This window comes from Toxotes jaculatrix, chromosome 22 (assembly GCF_017976425.1).
Source record: "Toxotes jaculatrix isolate fToxJac2 chromosome 22, fToxJac2.pri, whole genome shotgun sequence".
Classification (NCBI taxonomy): Eukaryota; Metazoa; Chordata; class Actinopteri; family Toxotidae; genus Toxotes; species Toxotes jaculatrix.
In genome coordinates this window covers 5652721-5671027 of record NC_054415.1, presented here as the reverse complement: position 1 = coordinate 5671027, position 18307 = coordinate 5652721, and the positions used below count along the sequence as shown (strand labels likewise).

At 42.4% G+C, this 18307-nt stretch overlaps 2 protein-coding genes across 7 annotated transcripts in view; one reads left to right on the top strand and one right to left on the bottom strand.

Moving 5' to 3' along the window:
• Positions 1-4641, top strand: part of LOC121176003 (proline rich transmembrane protein 4) — an 18886-nt gene extending 14245 nt beyond the window's left edge. For both annotated transcript variants that reach the window (XM_041029909.1, XM_041029910.1), the window contains exon 4: positions 1478-4641. In XM_041029909.1, the coding sequence (XP_040885843.1) occupies positions 1478-3555 (2078 nt within the window). In that variant the 3' untranslated portion in view covers positions 3556-4641. The remainder of the gene's footprint in view (positions 1-1477) is intronic.
• On the bottom strand, positions 4367-18307 carry impdh1b (IMP (inosine 5'-monophosphate) dehydrogenase 1b). 5 transcript variants are annotated; one of them, XM_041029912.1, is made up of 16 exons: positions 18179-18307; positions 15722-15820; positions 15471-15551; positions 12229-12277; positions 10561-10662; positions 10381-10455; positions 9767-9973; positions 9560-9647; positions 9266-9465; positions 8973-9063; positions 8703-8798; positions 8001-8144; positions 7690-7834; positions 7455-7598; positions 7292-7375; positions 4367-6599 (listed from the first exon to the last, which is right to left on the bottom strand). In XM_041029912.1, exons 2-16 carry the CDS (start codon positions 15817-15819, stop codon positions 6578-6580), a joined length of 1626 nt encoding a protein of 541 aa, XP_040885846.1. In that variant the 5' UTR covers position 15820; positions 18179-18307; the 3' UTR covers positions 4367-6577. The 5 variants fall into 5 exon arrangements, with proteins under 5 accessions (XP_040885846.1, XP_040885848.1, XP_040885845.1 ...); XM_041029914.1 differs by having other exon boundaries at positions 15471-15548; XM_041029911.1 differs by having other exon boundaries at positions 18094-18242.

Genomic DNA, 18307 nt, shown 5'->3' with positions numbered 1-18307 from the left:
AAGGGAAATCATAAACAAAAGACAGAATTAGGGGGCCAGGACAGGGTGGGATGGGAAACACAAAAATACAATCTATAAAAGTACATTAAAAGACAGCAGAGAAAGACCTAAAACAAAAAAACACTAAACCACATGAATCCCACTTTTAGTTTTACTTAGGAAACAAATTAGACATCTTCAGTCTATATGCGAAGATTTAGGGTTTTGCGGTGGTGATGTCTGCACATTTAAGTTCTTAAACTGGCACATAACATTATCACCAGATATAATGTATTCCCCAGACATTGCTAGATGTATTTAAACCCATTTTTTCAGTTCTAGACAAGAGTCACAGCAAAAATATGTCACCAATCTCACATCCAAATTAATGCGAAACACATTTGTGAGTGTACGCTGTGTGATTTACTGTGCTGTCAGTTTATCCTGTTCATTTGTCCCTGTCTCTGTGGTCCATTATAGCACCTGGCTCTTTATGGAAGAGTGATTGTCTCTGATAAGCCTGCAATAAAATGACTGATGAGCCTGTGGGTGTGTGTGTATAAATGATAGAGCTGCCATTAGAAGCTGCTGCTCTTTTCTGCATTGACTGCCTTTTTTAAAAAAATGGTTTTTAAGTTGCTATTATTACACTTAAGGTCCTAATATATTCTTCTCTGTGGTGGAAAGATAGCATGCACATGCTAATGGTTGTGTTTTGTGGAAAAGAACAAGCTCCATTATGTGAAGCTCACTGATGTGGACACTAGAAGACTAAAAAATGTTTGTCTTTTTGTCCATCTGTGAGGCACTATGCCGTGTGAATTGACTTGTGCTACGTTCCATTCAAGTCGCCCCCCAGTATCTGAACAGCATAAACATGTACACCGCAGATGAGCTTTGCAGGCGTCTCCGTAATGTTCACGCAAACACATATATACATGGTTACTCCTCAATTTCCAAAGCTAAACCACTTAGAAACAGCCATTTCCTTCCCAGTGCTAAAACATGTCTAACACAATCATAATAAAAGTGTACTCGCATGGAAACTCCAGATGGCTTACGTAATGCAAGAGAAACTAGCTCTGTGGTTCTGAGTGGGCTGATCTCACTCACACACACACTCACACACACACACACCTCCTCCTCCTCCTCTTTTGGGCCCTGCTCAGTTTGAAGTCGGCTTCTTACAAGCTTTTAAACAGGATTAGTACATTCGGAGGAAAGTACTCTTTCACCGTCTTGGACCCGAGCCAATTTGTTTTCTGGCCCTGACAGTTCGAACATTGATCAAATGTTTCTGTTTATTCTCATGAGTGAACGATTAGTATGCTTTGAACTGATGTAAAAATAGATGTTTAAATCTATAGCCACTTCCAAGTTTTTGGATTTTCCTATTCTTTCCTGTTTCAGTTCCTCCCTTTTCAAATATTAATCTTATTTCTCCCTCCAGCTCTTCAAAGCAAATTTGATCAAACTTGACGTTTTACTTTCTTTCCAGGCCTCCCCCCAGGAGCTCCATATATTCCTTTCCACACTGAACCCTGGGTGTCCAACCCGGTGGACAGCAAAGTCACCTTCCTTCCAGACTGCAACAAAGAACGCTCTGGGATCTGCAACCTCTCAGAAGCCTGGGACTCCACCACCGCCTCGGACGTCAGACACACACAAAACACCACTGCCGCGAACCAATCACTCAGCCCTTTCCTGATCCCAGCTCCACCCATGCTGGTGCCCCTGTACACCGACTGGAACAGTGCCATGGCTGCTTGGGGCCTGGCCTGGGAGGCACATGTTTATGGTGCTGGTTGTGTCTTTGCGATGCTAACACTAGCCTCAGCGCTCAATCTGCTCTGCTTGCCATTGCGATGCCCCTCTGGATGTGGCTACTTCGCCCTGGTCAGCCTGTTCCTCCTAGCTGCTGGTTGTACCAGATCTTTCTCGCTCCTATATGACGCCTACGGCCACCAGGACCGCTTACCCTCCACCGAGGCCACACTGATGCTCTACGAGGCGCCGTTTCCCTGCCTGACCGCAGCTTTTGGCCTGGTTTTCCTTCTCCTCTCCATGCGCTCAAGAATGCAGCTCTCCTACTCAGCCTTCCAGAGACCCTGTTTCCTGGCCTGCCTGGTCGTCCTGCACTTTGCTGCTGCATTCGGTCCGGTGGCATTACTGAAGTTCTACCAGCAAAAGCCTCCACTTTGCCTCTTTCTTTCACTCATCTCCCGTGGAGCCTTTGTAGCACTGGCCACATTCTTGTCTGCTGCCTATTTTGTGTTCTACATCTACGTGCGGGCAGACTCCAAGCACATCTACCACCTGAACAACACTTCTCCCACGCCTGCCGAGCGCTACAACCGCTGCCCCTTCGCTGAGAGCCGTGACTGGGACCGTGCAGCTTTGACCGTTTGTCTCTCAGCGTTGTTTTGTTTAGCATGTGCAGGACTCCAGTTATATGCAATGCTCAACGCCATGGGTGTCGCAGGTGGAGAGAAGGTCTTCCACCCCTGGCCCTGGTGGGCTTTTCAGTTTAGCTGCAGGCTCTGTGAGCTTGGGGTTTGCCTCACCCTAGCCTTGGTGGTTGCACAACCAGTCTATTGCTCTGACCACCTTCCAAATGCAGGAAGCTGCTGGACTGAACTGTTGGCATCCAAATCGCCAATTCTGCCTGGGAGCTACCAGTGGACCCTGAGCCAGCAGGAGAAACTCGCCATTGTTGACACAGTTGGGCTTGGAGAGACTGAGAGCCTTCCTCTTTACACTTTGATGGATGAGAGGCTTGGTAGTAGTCTGAACGGCCTGGACCTCCTCTACCACAGCAACAGGGCCTTAGCATACCGAGACCTGGACTTGGATATGGACTTGCAGGGGTCAGAAAAACCTGATGATTGTGGAGGCAGAGAGCCCTCAGGTGGATCTTCATTTACCAGTGACTCCACTGCAGACTTGCGGCCACCTTCGCCCATCAACCTGCGTCGCAGCATAGACGAGGCTCTCTTCAGTGAGGCCCTCTTTCCCATGAGCCTCTTCAGCCCTGCTAGGCCTATTCGTTGCAGTGACCTCTCCGTGAACAACCACAGTGGACTTCCCAGCAACAGCTTCTGTGATCCTCTCTCAGCTGACCCCGGCCTTTATCGGACTTCCTCCTGTGTGGAGATGGTCTGTCAACCCCAGCCCCCTACAACCAAATCTCAAGGAGAAACTGTTGTAGGTGCTCCACCATCCCCATCCCTGTCCTCCTCCTCCAGCTGTTCATCTCCTGAACGTTGGAGGGGCAGCTCTTCCTCCTGTTCCCTCTACAGAGCCTCTCTCGGAGGCTCCTCGCTGGTTTTGTGCCCGAGCCCAGAAAGACATGCTCAGCAGATTCTCCAGCAAGGGGGCACGGGTCACGTGGCGCCCTCTGGACACCAAGCCCATGCTGACCCACAGAGGCAATACCATACACTGGGCGCAGCCTCACAGGAGAGCCTGGACCTGGACATGTCATCTGACGCAGACCGGTCGGTGCAGGAGGAGTTCATCAGCGTTTGCAGACAAATCGATGCCTTGAGCATCTGCAGTGAGACTATTGATCTATAAAAGAACAGTCTGGTCAAACAAGGGTTACATTGAAGACTTATTGAGAAAGGTGCCTGCTTTGCGCAGCAAGTTGACTGTCGTGGTTTTTTATTTACAGCCTGTTTGGTAGTGCATGGTAGCTTTTGCGTACAACATAAAAGACCCATAGCTGCCAAGGTAAAGTTTTTGCAGGTTGATAAGCTTTCTTATGTGGTCATTAGTGAATGTCTAAGAGGGTCTAAGTGCCAAGAATGTCAAAAGCCAAAAGGTAATTTGTAACTTTTACATGTTTGATAAAGGCTGGTGAAGTTTGATACAGTCAAAAGAATAGTACCATTTTACTGAGTGGAAATAACAGGATTTTATTTGTACAATGTTTTTATTGCATTCCAACATTCCAATAGATAGTACTGTGACTGAATTAAGCACTTATTAAATGCTACTGAAGTAATACTCAAACTCAGCTGAATATCACTGTTATTAAAATCTCATGGTTGAAAAAGATGGGATTAAAATTAAGTTTGTCAAACTATAAACTCTTCACGCCAATATGCTACACATTTTACTTGGAGTTATGGTGCAGCAGCACCCTCTACTGGTAAAACACGCACTATGTTACCTTTTCCCCTCTACATTTATCACCAATGGACTGTGCTTCTACATACACGGACAGCATCCTCTATGACCAGTATTCTAAATTTATTTATGTTCATACATCACTTTGCTCAACACATTGTTTAATAAAGTTTGTTTTATAACATGTTCAAATTTCACTCTGATATCCTGTATCCAATGTGACTTCACAACGTGTTAAATAAGACAGCAGCCCATACACAGTTTGTTTTATTTATTATTCTTTACCATATTGAACAGCAAAAGCAACTTTCCTCTGTTGAGTGTTTCACTGTAAACATGTTCTGAAGTGATATTTCACAAAAACCCCTAATGGATTTATTGGCAACTGAGTCTTTTCTGTCCATCTAAAAAGCCCTTCTTTACTCTTTTGATTGTTGGTTGCAGAGGCTACTGGCATGGCAACTTTAACTGCTTTTCAGTGTACTTAAGTTTAAATTATAAAAAGTACAACTTCAAAAAAAAAAAAAATAATAATAATAATAATAATAATAATAATAAAAAATACTGTAAATCTAACCTCTCACTTACTCTATTAGTGCTTTTTAGACAAACAGGACTCAGTACTTGACAAATAAGACATTTTAAGAATCTAAATTATCTCTTCAGGTGGGAGACTGAAAACAAGCAGCAGTCATTTGACTGAATATATGTATATATTTCTCCATATATTTCCATGTACATTTTCTCGCAATTCATTCCAACTGCAAGATCTCTGTTAGTCAAGTGGACCCCGAAGAGGGTAAAGTATATTAGCACGTTAGAGAAAGCAACTGAAGTCTTACAATCTGGGACATTTTACTAGGGAAAAAACAAATCCAGTATGAAAATGTTAGAAAAGCCTACTCCTACATAAGCTGAATGATAACAAACACAGCAGTACTGTTTCAAAGTAAGAAAAGGAGGCGAGTGTGTATAGAATTACGCATTTTAATGCATTGTCACTGAGCTGTCATCAGCAGCCTTTATCCATCCCTGTTTCAAGGCATATCTCTGGTTAAAAAAAAAAGTAAACGCAAGTCAGAAATAAAATAAACCTGTCACACAGAACCTATGCGACGCTGTGAGAGCGCAGGAAAGAACAAGTGACAAGGTAACAAGCGACTTGTTGCGCCAATTTTGGTTTTGAAGTTACAAAAGAAGAGTGTCAGAGGAAGTGTAAATACACTTGGCAGTATGTATGCAATTACAATAAAGCAGAATATAAATACAGCCATGTTTGGCTTAGTGAAAAAACAAACATGCATATCAAAAACCCTTCATGCTCAATTCAAAGCCCCCAAGACTATACAGGTTTAATATAAAGTTTGGTTGATCTAAAAGTATTCAAATTAAGGGCAGAGCTATGATCGTTCTCATTACGAACTATTTTTGATTGGTACATTTTAGTTTTTCTTTTAAACATACCTGATCTTCAGCTTTTGGTCCCTTCCATGCTCAACATATGAAAACTATGCACCGAGATGGGACACTGATTATTTGGTTCAAGATGTCTCTGAGGGGAAAGTGAATGCCCACAGTGGTAAAGACTGTGGGTTCGAGTTCTGTCTACTGATTTCAGGTGACGGTGGAGGATATAATGTCAACAGGATTCACTGCCTTGGGCAATATCTCATACCTCAGGATCCACAATACACAAAGTAAACAGCTCTGAAATATCAGCAGCTACCTTTTATTAGGTAGCTTATACCTGTGATGCCTTTAAGATGCAAAACAACAGGAAGTTTGCCATGATACACCAACACACTGCACATAGAGAGACAAGTGTTTAAATCTTGTTTTCTGCACACGCACTAGTGTGTTTAAGAACTGGGATGCGTGAGGCTTCCGACAGGGAGCTTGCTGATTAGCGTGGATCCCAAAAAAGCCCAAAAAGATGCTGATGGGATCTGCACCGTGGCTGTTTTAGACTCACTAATAATGATAGGATAATAAGAGGACAAAACACACAGTGCACCTTCACTTGGTTTGTCCCAATACATATTTTAAACTATATGACACACGCTCAGGCACACACTACCCTCATTCACGCTCTCTCGCTGCTATCAACACACACGCGCGCACACACACACACACACACACAGTTGGGATCAGGCTGCATACTCAAGATACAGGTGTGTGTATGTCATTCCGAAAACCCTGATGTGCCGCTTCTTGAGTGCAAAATCCCAGGTGTTCAGAGAGTCGGGTGTCAGTTCGAAGATTCTCACTTCGCTATGGTGCCTCTCTTCTCCCCCAAGCAGCTGGTTGGGATCAGAGAGAGCAACGGTGGAAATAATGCAAGGGAGGGCAGAAGGGGGTGTAGTGGGTGGTATGCATTTTAGCAGAAGTGGAGGTTTAACATTTGGTCACTGTAAGATTGGGTATGTCACGTGCACCGCCGATGTGCGCTCCAGTCCCCCCACCCTGTTTAGTAAAGCCGCTTCTCGTAACTGTGGAGGCGAAGAAACATTGGAGAGAAATCAGCGTTTGCTCTAATATAAACCAGCTTTACTGCTAAGACCACTAGTTGCTTATTCACGTTCATTCAACAACTGCATGCACCTGCTACATCATGTTTCCCGAGCACATTTGGCAGAAAATGGCATTTTTAAAATATTTTTTTTACTAATCTCGCTGCTATTAAAGCGAACAATAAAAGGGAACTTTTATAATACTTTTTGCTGCATTGTTCCTTCTCCCAAGCAACTTACTTGCAACTAGAGAGCAGGGTTATTTTCTCCCGCAGCACTTCCTTATGTCAATACCTAACAGGAAGTACAGTACGGGAGCCAAGCTGTTTCTTAACAGTGCAATGACAATCAACAAAGACACTCCAGTTCCCAGTTGGCACTCCAGCTTCTGGCACTGGGAGATGAAATAACCTGCTCTCACTGTAATAACAGACATTGTTTCTTCCTCTACAATTCAGCCAAACATCCTTTTAAGAAGGAGGATGTTTGTTTTTTTTGCAAGCGGGAACTAAAAATAGAACATTGCAACTTTAAAATCCGAATAATAAATAAGCCATAAAATCATAATTCTTTGCGCCTGATACCTACAGATGACAAAGTACAGTCTGTCGTGTTTTGCAGCATGTATCCAAATGTATGGTTTACTGCTGCAAAGATGTTTTTGTACTTACGAGTGGAGTCCATGAACGCCTCCCTCCACCTGTGCAGACATGGTGCGCTTCTCAAACTTCAGCTCTCCAGAGTACATCATGGAACTGAGAAAAACGGGAACATTGTAAAATACAATACACTTAACCTCTTTATTATAACCAGTAATCCACACAAACTACTCACCGGAGGACAGAGAGACTCTTTGCCCCGATGTCCTGGCAGCCATGTTGGATACCGGCTATCAGGTATGGCACAAACTTGTGGATGGACCCCTTGTCCTGGACCGAGCCTGAAACACCCTGGGCTACCTTCACCTTGTCGCCCTCACTGTGGAAAAGACCATTTTTCATTCATCCAGTGGGATCACAACAGTGTAATAGCTGCACTTGGAATTTGGATTTTCATGACCTCAACATACCTAAAATAGCGTTTCTGGCTGCTGGTGCTCTTCTCCATAGCATCCAGAGAGCCCATACCGCGATATTTTTTCAGCCGCACACCGTCTGAGAAGAAGTACTCTCCTGGAGCCTCAGTGGTTGCTGCTAGCAACGAGCCCATCATAACTGGAGTGAGAAACAGGAGAGAATCATGTCTGCGTTCTTGTATTACCCAACCTAACCTGACCACTTTCTAAGATTAACAAGCTGCGTAAAGCATGAGGAATTAGATAAGGTATTTTTCCCTCAGATGTTACAACACTCTGTGTGTCAACAGTTTTTGAAGTCTCACCAGTCGATGCTCCGAGTGACAGAGCCTTCACCACATGGCCCACAGTCTGAATGCCGCCATCAGCGATGACTGGCACACCGAAACGCCTGGCGTACTCTGCTACCTTGTACACCGAGGTCCCCTGGGGGCGCCCACAAGCCATGACTACGAGGCAGAAAACATTATTTAACATGACTGTCATGGCAACCAATGGCACCACATGCTCAGGTGACGCAGAAGAGAGGTTAGTACAAGCAGAAATCACCTGCCAAAACAAACAAACGAATACAAAAAAAACCCCCAAAAAACAATAGCCTCTCTTACAATGGAAATTAACAGACATATTTTAGGTTCATGTACTTTTGCCGCAACATGCCTCCTCTGTTCTTGCTGGTGAACGTGACCTAGTCTGAGCATGAGAGGCCGGTCCCCATGGCAACCCAGAACGGGGCCTTGGCAGATCACCATGACAACTAGGAGTGGTCTCAGGGTAGCCGTTACTGCTAGCAACTGATCCCCTTTCCTTCTCACTGTACTTCATAGCCAGATAAAGAACGTGTACAGCAAGGTTGAAATTTCTTACTTACTTATTATTCTTATCCACTATATTGAAATTCACAGCTGCTGTCGCAGTCCATTTATGCTTTTACAGTACTTCCAGAATATGAAGTAAAGTGCTGTAACTGTGTTCAGAAAATGGCAACGTATCACAGGACTGAGTACCTTCCTGCGTGATGCAGATGGAACCACAGCCCATGCCGACTCTTAGAGCATCCACACCAGCATCGATCAGATTCTTGGCCTGGGCTGCTGTAACCACTGCAGGTGCAGAAAAAGAAAAAGGTCAGGAAATGTGTGCAAATTATTATATTTTGTTAATCAAAAAAGCAGGGATTGCTATGTGTACATAATCAAAGTCCTTGGGCCAATGTTTTATTTCCACCCTTATGTACATATTTACTCTTAAACTGTTACCTTTATCAACAGACTCACCATTTCCTCCTACAACCTGCAGTTCTGGATACTTCTGTTTAATATAATTGATCATGTTGATTTGATACACAGAGTTCCCTTGTGAGGAGTCCTAGAAATACAAAAACCATTCTTGGTTAAAGTGAATACAGAACTGAAGAAACAACATCAACACCAGTGCTTGAGGATCATTTTCAGATTCAAGTGTGTGTGTGTGTGTGTGTGTGAGAGTCACTATTATGACTGACAGGCAACAATCACAGACTGGAGATAAGATATAAATCAACCACAATACAACCATCAAAAACACACACCAGTACAACAACATCCACTCCAGCCTGCACCAACAGGTCCAGTCTGTATTTGTCGTCCTCCCTGGTGCCGATGGCGGCGCCACATAGCAACTGTTTGCGTGAGTCTTTGGAGGCCAGAGGGTAGTCCCTGTTCTTCTTCAGATCTGTCCTGGCAATAATGGCCACCAGCTCGTCGTTATCGTTTACAATCGGAAGCTTGCCTGGTTACAGAGAGGGTGAAAGGCAGGTTATTAAATTACATGTAGGAGACCAAACTCTAACAAGAAGAAGCTGCTTTCAGAAACTTTTATTCACCCTTTTTACTGCGCTGCAGAATGTCATTGGCTTCTTTCAGTGTAACACCAGCCGGAGCCACAACCAGCTCCTCCCTTTTAGTCATAGCCTAGGAGATCATCAGCACAGTTTCAATAATAAAATAATCAAAACAAGTGATGCCACTACAAACATTTTTAAACTGATGGGCAAACAAACTGAAACAAACAAAAAAAATAATATACACACCTCCTCCAGTGGTTTGCCGTGGTCTTTCTCAGACAGAAAGTCAATATCTCTGGAGGTGACGATGCCCACCAGTTTGCTGCCCATTTTGCCTGTCTCTGTGACAGGAATACCAGAGAAGCCATGTCTTACTTTGGCCTCAAACACGTCCCCAACTGTGTGGCGTGGACTCATCACAACTGGGTCTGTGATAAAACCCTGTTCAAACCTCTGGAAACCAAACCAAACGTAATTATTAGGATTACTATTTTTTTGCCCCTTGATTTATGCAAATTAGCAAAAGCAGAAATCAGCAAAATCAACCACCACACGCAAGATATACAATGATAAATGAACAGCAATATGCAAACGCAACAATAGTGAAGCAGCAAGAAGAAAGAAAAACACACACACACACAAAGAAAAAACAAAACAGAGAAAGAAGACAATTACCGCAGCCTATATAGAGACAAGATGGGAAATCATTTGAAATGATGACAATGACAAGACAATGAAAACAATAACAATAATAACATTTCTACTTCTACCAAGAGACAATTAGTGAACACTTGTCTTAACTACAAAAAGATGAGATAATCTAAAACACAGAAGATTTTGAAAATAGCAGTTTAGTTTACCTTAACCTTGCGGACCTCGTTGGCTTGGAATTCAGGTGTGCAGTTGTGGTGAATGATGCCAATGCCCCCCATTAGCTACCAAATTCAAAAGCAATGATATGTGGATTTTAGAATTATGCAATTTAGGAAATATTAAAGCTCAGACAATAGTTTGGCAAGTTTGGCAAAGCGGGATCTTACCGCCATTGCAATTGCCATGGCTGACTCAGTCACAGTGTCCATGGGGGAGGAGATGAGAGGGGTCTTCAGTGTGATCTTCCTGGTCAGTGCTGATGTCAGGTCCTGGGAGACAGAGATGGGAATGTACATTTAAGTGTCTGAACACTTGGATTTCTGACATTTTGCACAAGTACCACCAGGGGGCAGACTGAACTTGGGAGATATCCAGTACTCTGCTGCTGAGTTTTTAAATGGTTAATGCCTTTAAATCCCTTTCAATGATACTAAGGGACATAACCTCAAATGACAAGAGGCCAATGAGGTCACTTTAAATAGACATATATGAGACTGATGTACAATATGTGAGCTCCTTAACAAGTATAAAAGTATTATTAAGTGTTCATGTGTGATATGATATCTCTAAACACAACAAAATTCACGGTCCATCTAAAATACTAGCCTCCCTCTCAGGAAGAGACACCTGACATTGTGTGGAACAACTGAAACGAGCCACAGTACAGTATCTATCTCCAACAGCCAGATTTAACTTTCTCTTCCTGCTGATTCCCACAAAAGCCAGCACCAGGTTTTTGCTTTCTTCAGATGGGGGAGTGAAAATAATGACATTCCTCACGCATGGGAAAACCAGCACATGAGATTTATGATGTCTGAGCTTCCACTCCTTATCTGTGAGAGACATAAACTATGGAGGCTGCTTGCTGCTTTTCTCAGAGGCTTGTGATGAAGGCCATTTAGAGTGCACAACTGCACTAACCTGCTAAATTCATCTGAGAGTTAAGAAAGCACGTCAAGAATATCACAACCCCAAAGAATTTCCCACAACAGCTCCTCACACACGTGGCGCCTCCTCGTGTTTCTAAAACCTAAAACCTACGAATTTCAGTTCGATCTGTTGGGCTGCAGTGTGTGGACATGAACTACTCTATTCAAAGTCTGGAAGCATTTGTGTTATTCAAGCTTGAATAGGCCCACTATCCAGTAAAAAACTAGGGCAGGCAAAAACTCTGTGGAGACAACTAACCCATGACAACCCGACGAGGCAGACAAGCAGCTCACACAGTAACGTGAACTCTCCTTAACTTGGAAGGAAACAGCGAGAGATTAGAGATAGCAATTAGTTCAAAACCCTCCGAGATGAACGAGCAGAGGAGAGGGATTTCATCTAAAGCTCTGAGATTAATTCTCCCATCATCTGCTGAGAGAGGTGGATGAGCAACCGACCAGACACAAATGTAAACACAAGGGTGAGGGAGCAGCCAGTGGGTGACCACAGTGGGCCAAAATAGCAGGGCAGCCGGAGAGAAGAAATGATGCAGATGGTTTTACATGGGCAAAAACAACGCTGTTTTTGTAAGAGCTGCAATTACCAAAATAACGCTGAGGTCTGGAGTAGAGGTTTGTTTAAAAAAAAAAAAAAAAAATTAAAAAGGCTCCACTGTAATAAGGCTGATGGTTTAGGAAGTGGCTCTGCCAAGAATGGTCTGTCTGCTGACACTGCTCCACTGTTAGTTCATCATCACAAGGGGTGTGGGAGACACTGAAGAAACAATTGTCTTGTCCCAGGAAAGTCTCAGCTCAGTTGTGACAGTTACTTGCAAAAATCATCTGAAATAATAACATGCCCTTTTTGCAGTCTGAAATATCACATGCCATCATACGTGTACTCACCACTTCGTCTGATGTAAAGTCGATGAAGCCAGGTAAAATCAAGAAGTCACTGAAAGACAAAAACAAAACACAAAATAAGGGGTGAGTGCTTGCAACTTGGCAGTGCTATGAGGTCTAAAAACACCCACACTGTACTAAAAAATGCCAGAAGCTAAAGAGTTCCTTGTGTTTACACCAACATGACTAACCAGCATTTGTAGTAAGTTCTGCAAAACAGCTCAGAGAAAAGCAGAAAACTGAAAATGATTCCCTACATTTTGAGCAGCATGAATTGAAAAGTGAACACATTTTTTTGCGTAGTTGATGACTTCAGGATTACTTGATCTTTTCCTATTTATTTCCTTTGGTAAAACTATTTAAACTAAGACAATAGCACTAGCAATACAATAGCAGTTATAGCAGGCTGTAGGATACTCTTGTAATCACGTCTACTCATGTTTTCTGGAATATTGCTGGGTAAAGTTTTGGCTGAGTGCAGACAGGTGCATCCTAAACTTAACTTAAACTAAAAAAAACAAAAAACAAAACAACAACAACAAAACAAAAACATCTGACTTCTTTCGGGTCTTGGCCAGTAAACTCACAATGAGAGGTGGAGTAATATAAGTGAGGGAGTAGGAGCTAGACAGGAACAGTGCGTTTATTTTTTTAACCAAACTCAGTATGTACTTTGTGGTTTTTGCAGATGGGTGTGAAATCAAGCATGTGGCAGATGGAAAGGTGAAGGAATAAGGGCAGCTTTGTGTGCCATATGCATGTTTTAGGAAACTGGAGAGTGAAAGTTCAAGGTGAGAATAAGGTAACAGGTAAATGGTGAACAGTACAGGTGTACAAAAGTCGAGTCTAAATGCGATCTAAAAATGAAAGTGAAATAAAAAAAGAAAACTTTTTTCAGCTCTGGCGCGGGTGGGGAAAACGAAGGTCTGAAATAGCCACACTCAATGGGACACTGCAAGGGAGGAGTCCTGTTTGTTTCCCCTCATTTTAAGAGCCCAAACACCCACAAGCCAACGCAGGCATAAGAAAGAAGTCCAGCACACATCTGCTAGCATTTAGCAGCAGCCACAAACCTCAGCGACTCCACAGGCTACACGTACTGACTCAGGGTCAGCCCTACATAAGAGCTCATTGAGTTGGCTTTGAATACGAAAGAAAACAATGGCTTGGTGATGATTATTTTCATTTGAATGTTAAATGTAGACAAATATTTCAATGTTCAACCGTGGCCACAACTGGTGTTCACCTGCCAGCCTGCCATTGTATGCCCAAACCCAAAGAACATCAAAGCATCTGAAAGTTCTTTTTATTTATTTTTTTTTTTTAATGTAGCAGCAAATCTAATAATGGTGAACCTCGAGCTCAACCCTGGCTTCAGTTTGCCATGGGACTTGCCCTTAAGGATTTAAAAAAGGTGAGACAGATCAGATTTTATGGTTGTTAAAGGTATAGTCAGAGATCAGTGTATAGCTCGGGACCATGTGCTCTCATGTTTATGGTTTAAAGAAAATGGTTTAGTTAAAACCCAATGTCTTGTGTGACTGGCCATGACCCCATGTTTAACCATAACTGATAAATATGAGTGCGATAAGAGGCACTTTTGAACTTAATTACAGTGACTACAGTGATCTTTTGTAGATGTATTTTACAGTGCCTATATAAAAACACATATAAAATTCAGTTCATCAATATTATGCTAACAGAGCCATAGTCAGACAAAGAGACTCTACATTCAGGCACCAAGGCACCTTTACTTCTGAGGCCATTTCAAGTACACAGATAAAAATATGGAGTAGATTTTATCACGACAGCAGGTTCACAGTCATGCGCGTCATGATTTCTGCACCTGGGTGAAAGTCACAATACTGCAGGAAGCTGTTTCTCTCAAAGAGCTGCTTCTGTCTTCCTGTTTCTCACTTTTGTTGAGTTGCTTATTTTCTTTTTCCTCTACTGTGAGTAAACTAGTAAATTAAAAGATTTAGGATTATAAACTTTTATATCAAAGAAAGAAATCTAACAATAAAAGCTGAATCTCTACTTCTACCACTACTGCATCTACTGTATTTGTCACAACTGCATTATAAGAAGGTTCAAAAACAGGACACATGGCCTGTAAAGTCTCATTCAGACTCTTTCATTCTCAAACCAACCAGATTCATCCCAAATCCTTCTGCAGTTCACATGATGTTAATTCAGTCCATCATGTGCACAACCTTTCCTTCAGTCGTGATGCGCTTCATTACAGTGTGAAGGGTGCTATTCAATCACACGTGGACACACACGAACATCATTATGTTTTTTATTCAATTAGCTGCTGCGAAGCAGTAGTAGCACGATTAGAGCAAAGACTTGGATGATTTTCAGCTTATAAAACCTTCCAACCATGAAAGAGTCACTTAAACTGAAATGTACTTTTTTTGGCCTTATGCAGTTGATAACAGAATGTGGACAATTAGCTATATTATACATTATACACAATAATACATTAACAAATAGTCTTTTGGGGGAATACTGAGAAGGAATCTTAAGCATTGATTGGAGTGGTTGTTAGGACCTGTGGGCAAAACGTATTGAAGAGGTAAAGCACTGTGATGACTTTAGATGAATGTTTTAGTGGAGCAAAGGTAAAAAGAAATGACATGCTTCCCTGTGTCCAACAACCACTACAGTTGAGCTGCACAATGCTTTGCTTCTCATTATTGGTGATTAAGAAAATAAAAAAGGTGAGTACATGGCTTAATTAAGATAATTAAGATTTAGTGAAAATGCATGCTGATTCATGATGATCTATAAAGCATTCTTCACATGTGACCAGAATGCTTACCAGAGGAGTGTGAGGGTAAGTAAAAAGCAAAAAAGTAGTGCTTGATTAGTACTGTTATCAAAGTGTTTGTAAGAAAGTGCATGAGCTGTCCTGTCACGCGTGTTGCATTCACAAGACAGGTCGTGCACTTTGATGGTTAGTTGAAGTTAAGAAGGCAGTTATGTCCATTGGAAGCAAATTTCATCCCCATGACCAAGATCAAGTTGAGCATAGCAACAAGCCCTTCATTTATCTTCTGCACTCTTATGCACTCACGCACTTTCATGACACCAGATTTCGATTTTGGTATGGATTGTTGCAGTCAAAGTAATGTTGCTTTAGAAGGACAGTCATTTGCTTCCCCCTTATGAATTCACTTGGAGAGACAGAGGATTTTAACAGCACAGTTTTGAAACAGTTTGAATATGACTGTTTTACTCACTTGTAAGTCAACCCATCTCCTTTAGAGCATAGCTCTTCAGCCGTTTGACCATCGGAGACAACGCACTGTTGGTCAGATCTGCTGATTCAAAATGCGTTGGCCATTACAAAGCACTGGTGCGTACACTTCACCCACCGTTGCGCGCAGGTGAGGTTTTAAAATCAGGAGACCTTACTTTGAATTGATTTCATTACTTTACTTGGATATTCAAAAAAAAAAAAAATCAAAGTCTGTGATGCAGGGAAACTTACTTGTATGTAAGGCCATCACCAATCGAAAAGAGCTGCTGAGCTGAGAGTCCATCTTCAGGTACGTAGCCTGTACCACCACTGATCAAGTAGTCCGCCATGCTGCCAAATGACAAGAAGAATCAATTTCACTCAACTGTGTAGCCCAAGAATCATACAAAGATCTGCAGACAGTGCAATGATGCTCTGGAAGAACACCAGACATCCACTTTGCAGGCAGAGCCTTAGTGACCTTCTCACAGGAAGACATAACCATAGCAACATCAACATCCCTCAGCCAGCCTCATGTCAGTGCGCCTGCGTGCCAGGTGCAAGATGCAACCCCTTCCTCTGCTTACGAAAACAAACCCTTTGTAACCCTGTCATAAACTTGCAACCCTGATGTATAAATCTAAAAAAAAACATACATTTTACGACTACAAAAGCGACATTGCTGGAGATTTTAAATATCACAAATTACAGTACGATCGCTTATTATCGAGAACCACAAACCCGTATACGTCATTAAAAAAAAAACACTGCCGTGATTTTTGTGCAGGAAGGAAGTTAAAGAGAGCGACTTTTTTATCTCTGGATCTAAAACATTATAATCCCTGTAATATTCAAAACATAAAATCGAGCGCATCAGAAAATAACACAGCCAAATGACAAACCGTGCAGCAGTCCCCACGCGACCGCGTGTTAAGCAAAAATATGGCCGGGTGACCCACTAACATTTAACTGGACCACTATAGCTATCAGTGCATGCTTTCAGTTTTAAGGGCGAGGGGAGGGAATATTGAGGTAAAATCATATTTTAAAAATGAATTAAACGCGGTTTTAATAGAAGACAGCATCCTCAGAATGTGTTGTATCGGCTGGAGCGGTAACGTTTGCTGGCCCGGTGACCTACATTACATTATCAGCAGCTAGCAAACATTAGCTGCTCGCACTGCGCACCCGTAGTTAAGAATACACGCTGCTTCAGACCTGTGTTTGTTGTTTTTTTTTTACAGCGAAGCGACAGCACGGCATCCATGCTGCTGGTCATCCGCGTTTCAACATTCATCTATGCTAATAACGATGTCCATGTTAGCCCCTCGCATCTGTCACAATTCAAGGCTCCATTCCTGGTTAACCACTGCGTTTTGGAAATCGACATATCACCCACCAAAAAGCACTTTTTAAAACATAAGAATGTCTTTTTAGAATTGGCTTACATTTCCTTACGGTTTGGCTAGCGTTAACCTCAATATATTGTGAAGCAATACTAGGTGAACCAGTACTAAAAGTTTAAATTTTATTACGGAAAGTAGAATTATGAGTGTTCAATGCACGCCGAATTGAAGAGTGGCTCCTACTCTATGCTAAACGATCTGAAATATATTTCTACCCAGTATAAAGCGGCTCTGAGAACAGAGGCAACACTATTTTGGTAGATTTTTGAAGTGAGTTTGGCACCGAGCTCGGCGGTGCAAGTCAGGCTTCATGCCAACAGCATGAGTTGCATACAGGTTGATATGACTAGTGGCATATCTAACATTTTCAGTAAAAGGGAGGTGGTGTTACTTTAAGTTAAATTAAGTTAACCATTAAAGATCAATGAAATAAACGCATTTCTATTTACCCCCTCACGGTTAATCACATGAATATGTCTACGTAGATGCCAGGCTAACTGTTGTCTAACTATTGACACTATTAGCCTCGGATAATAATAATAATACCTGTAATGTAAGAAAACAGTCAGCCAGTCATAGTTTCATCAGCCAGCAGGCAATATGGCTGGCACTTAACCAGACCACCATTCAGCAATGTAAACGATAATTTAACAGGCAAGTTAACTGGGACCTCCTGTAAATCATTAGTCAGCGTTTGACACAAATAAGCGTGTCTTCACAAACACTGTTCATAAACACTTTTTTCAGACATTTTACCACACCGAAGCACGCTGTGGCGTTCAGATACATGATGCAGCTAACGTTACAATACAAACCTGATGTTTCACCACATTGAAATTTATATCAGCACACAAACACAGGAAAGCTTTATGCTATTGACGATACTATAAAGCTGTCACATCAGGTGCTGATGTCTTAATAATTCACCAATAATGTGAATGCATGTGAACTTTTGGCTGACCAAATCTAAGCTGCGTCCAGACTGCGTTTAACTTGCAGACATGTGGGAGCAACGGTTAGCATATTAGCATTAGCGGTGCTGAATGGTTGTTTTGGCTTCACCTACGAAAAAAAGGCTACTAAGATGTTAAAGCTGTTTTATCCCGTAATAGGTAAGAGCGCGTTTTAAATCATGTAGCTCCTTTGCTAGCGTAAACTCCAACATCTTTTCCTAGACCGAGTAACGTTAGCTAGCTGCCTTGTGGAGCTGATACCCACGTTGACCAAAAGGAAGCAACTTTCAAGGGGTGAACCTGCAGAAGCCAGGCTCGGAAGCGATGATAGGAGCGGTAATTCACTTTACCTCGAAGAACAAACTAGACGAGAACACCGGTCGTTCGTGGCTCCGGGATGTGAAAGCACTGGTCCGCATTAAAGTGAAACAGAAGTGAGTGCCTGTGGCTGTGTGCAGACAGTGCCTGTTGGTGTTATG

Bases quoted from the DNA above. Each gene is read 5' to 3' on its own strand.
- impdh1b (XM_041029912.1), bottom strand. From the start codon at position 15,819: ATGGCGGACTACTTGATCAGTGGTGGTACAGGCTACGTACCTGAAGAT. The intron at 7,599-7,689 runs GTATGTTGAGGT...TCTTTTCCACAG, and splicing joins AGCCAGAAACGCTATTTTAG to TGAGGGCGACAAGGTGAAGG. The intron at 6,600-7,291 runs GTAAGTACAAAA...TCGCCTCCACAG, and splicing joins GGCGTTCATGGACTCCACTC to TTACGAGAAGCGGCTTTACT.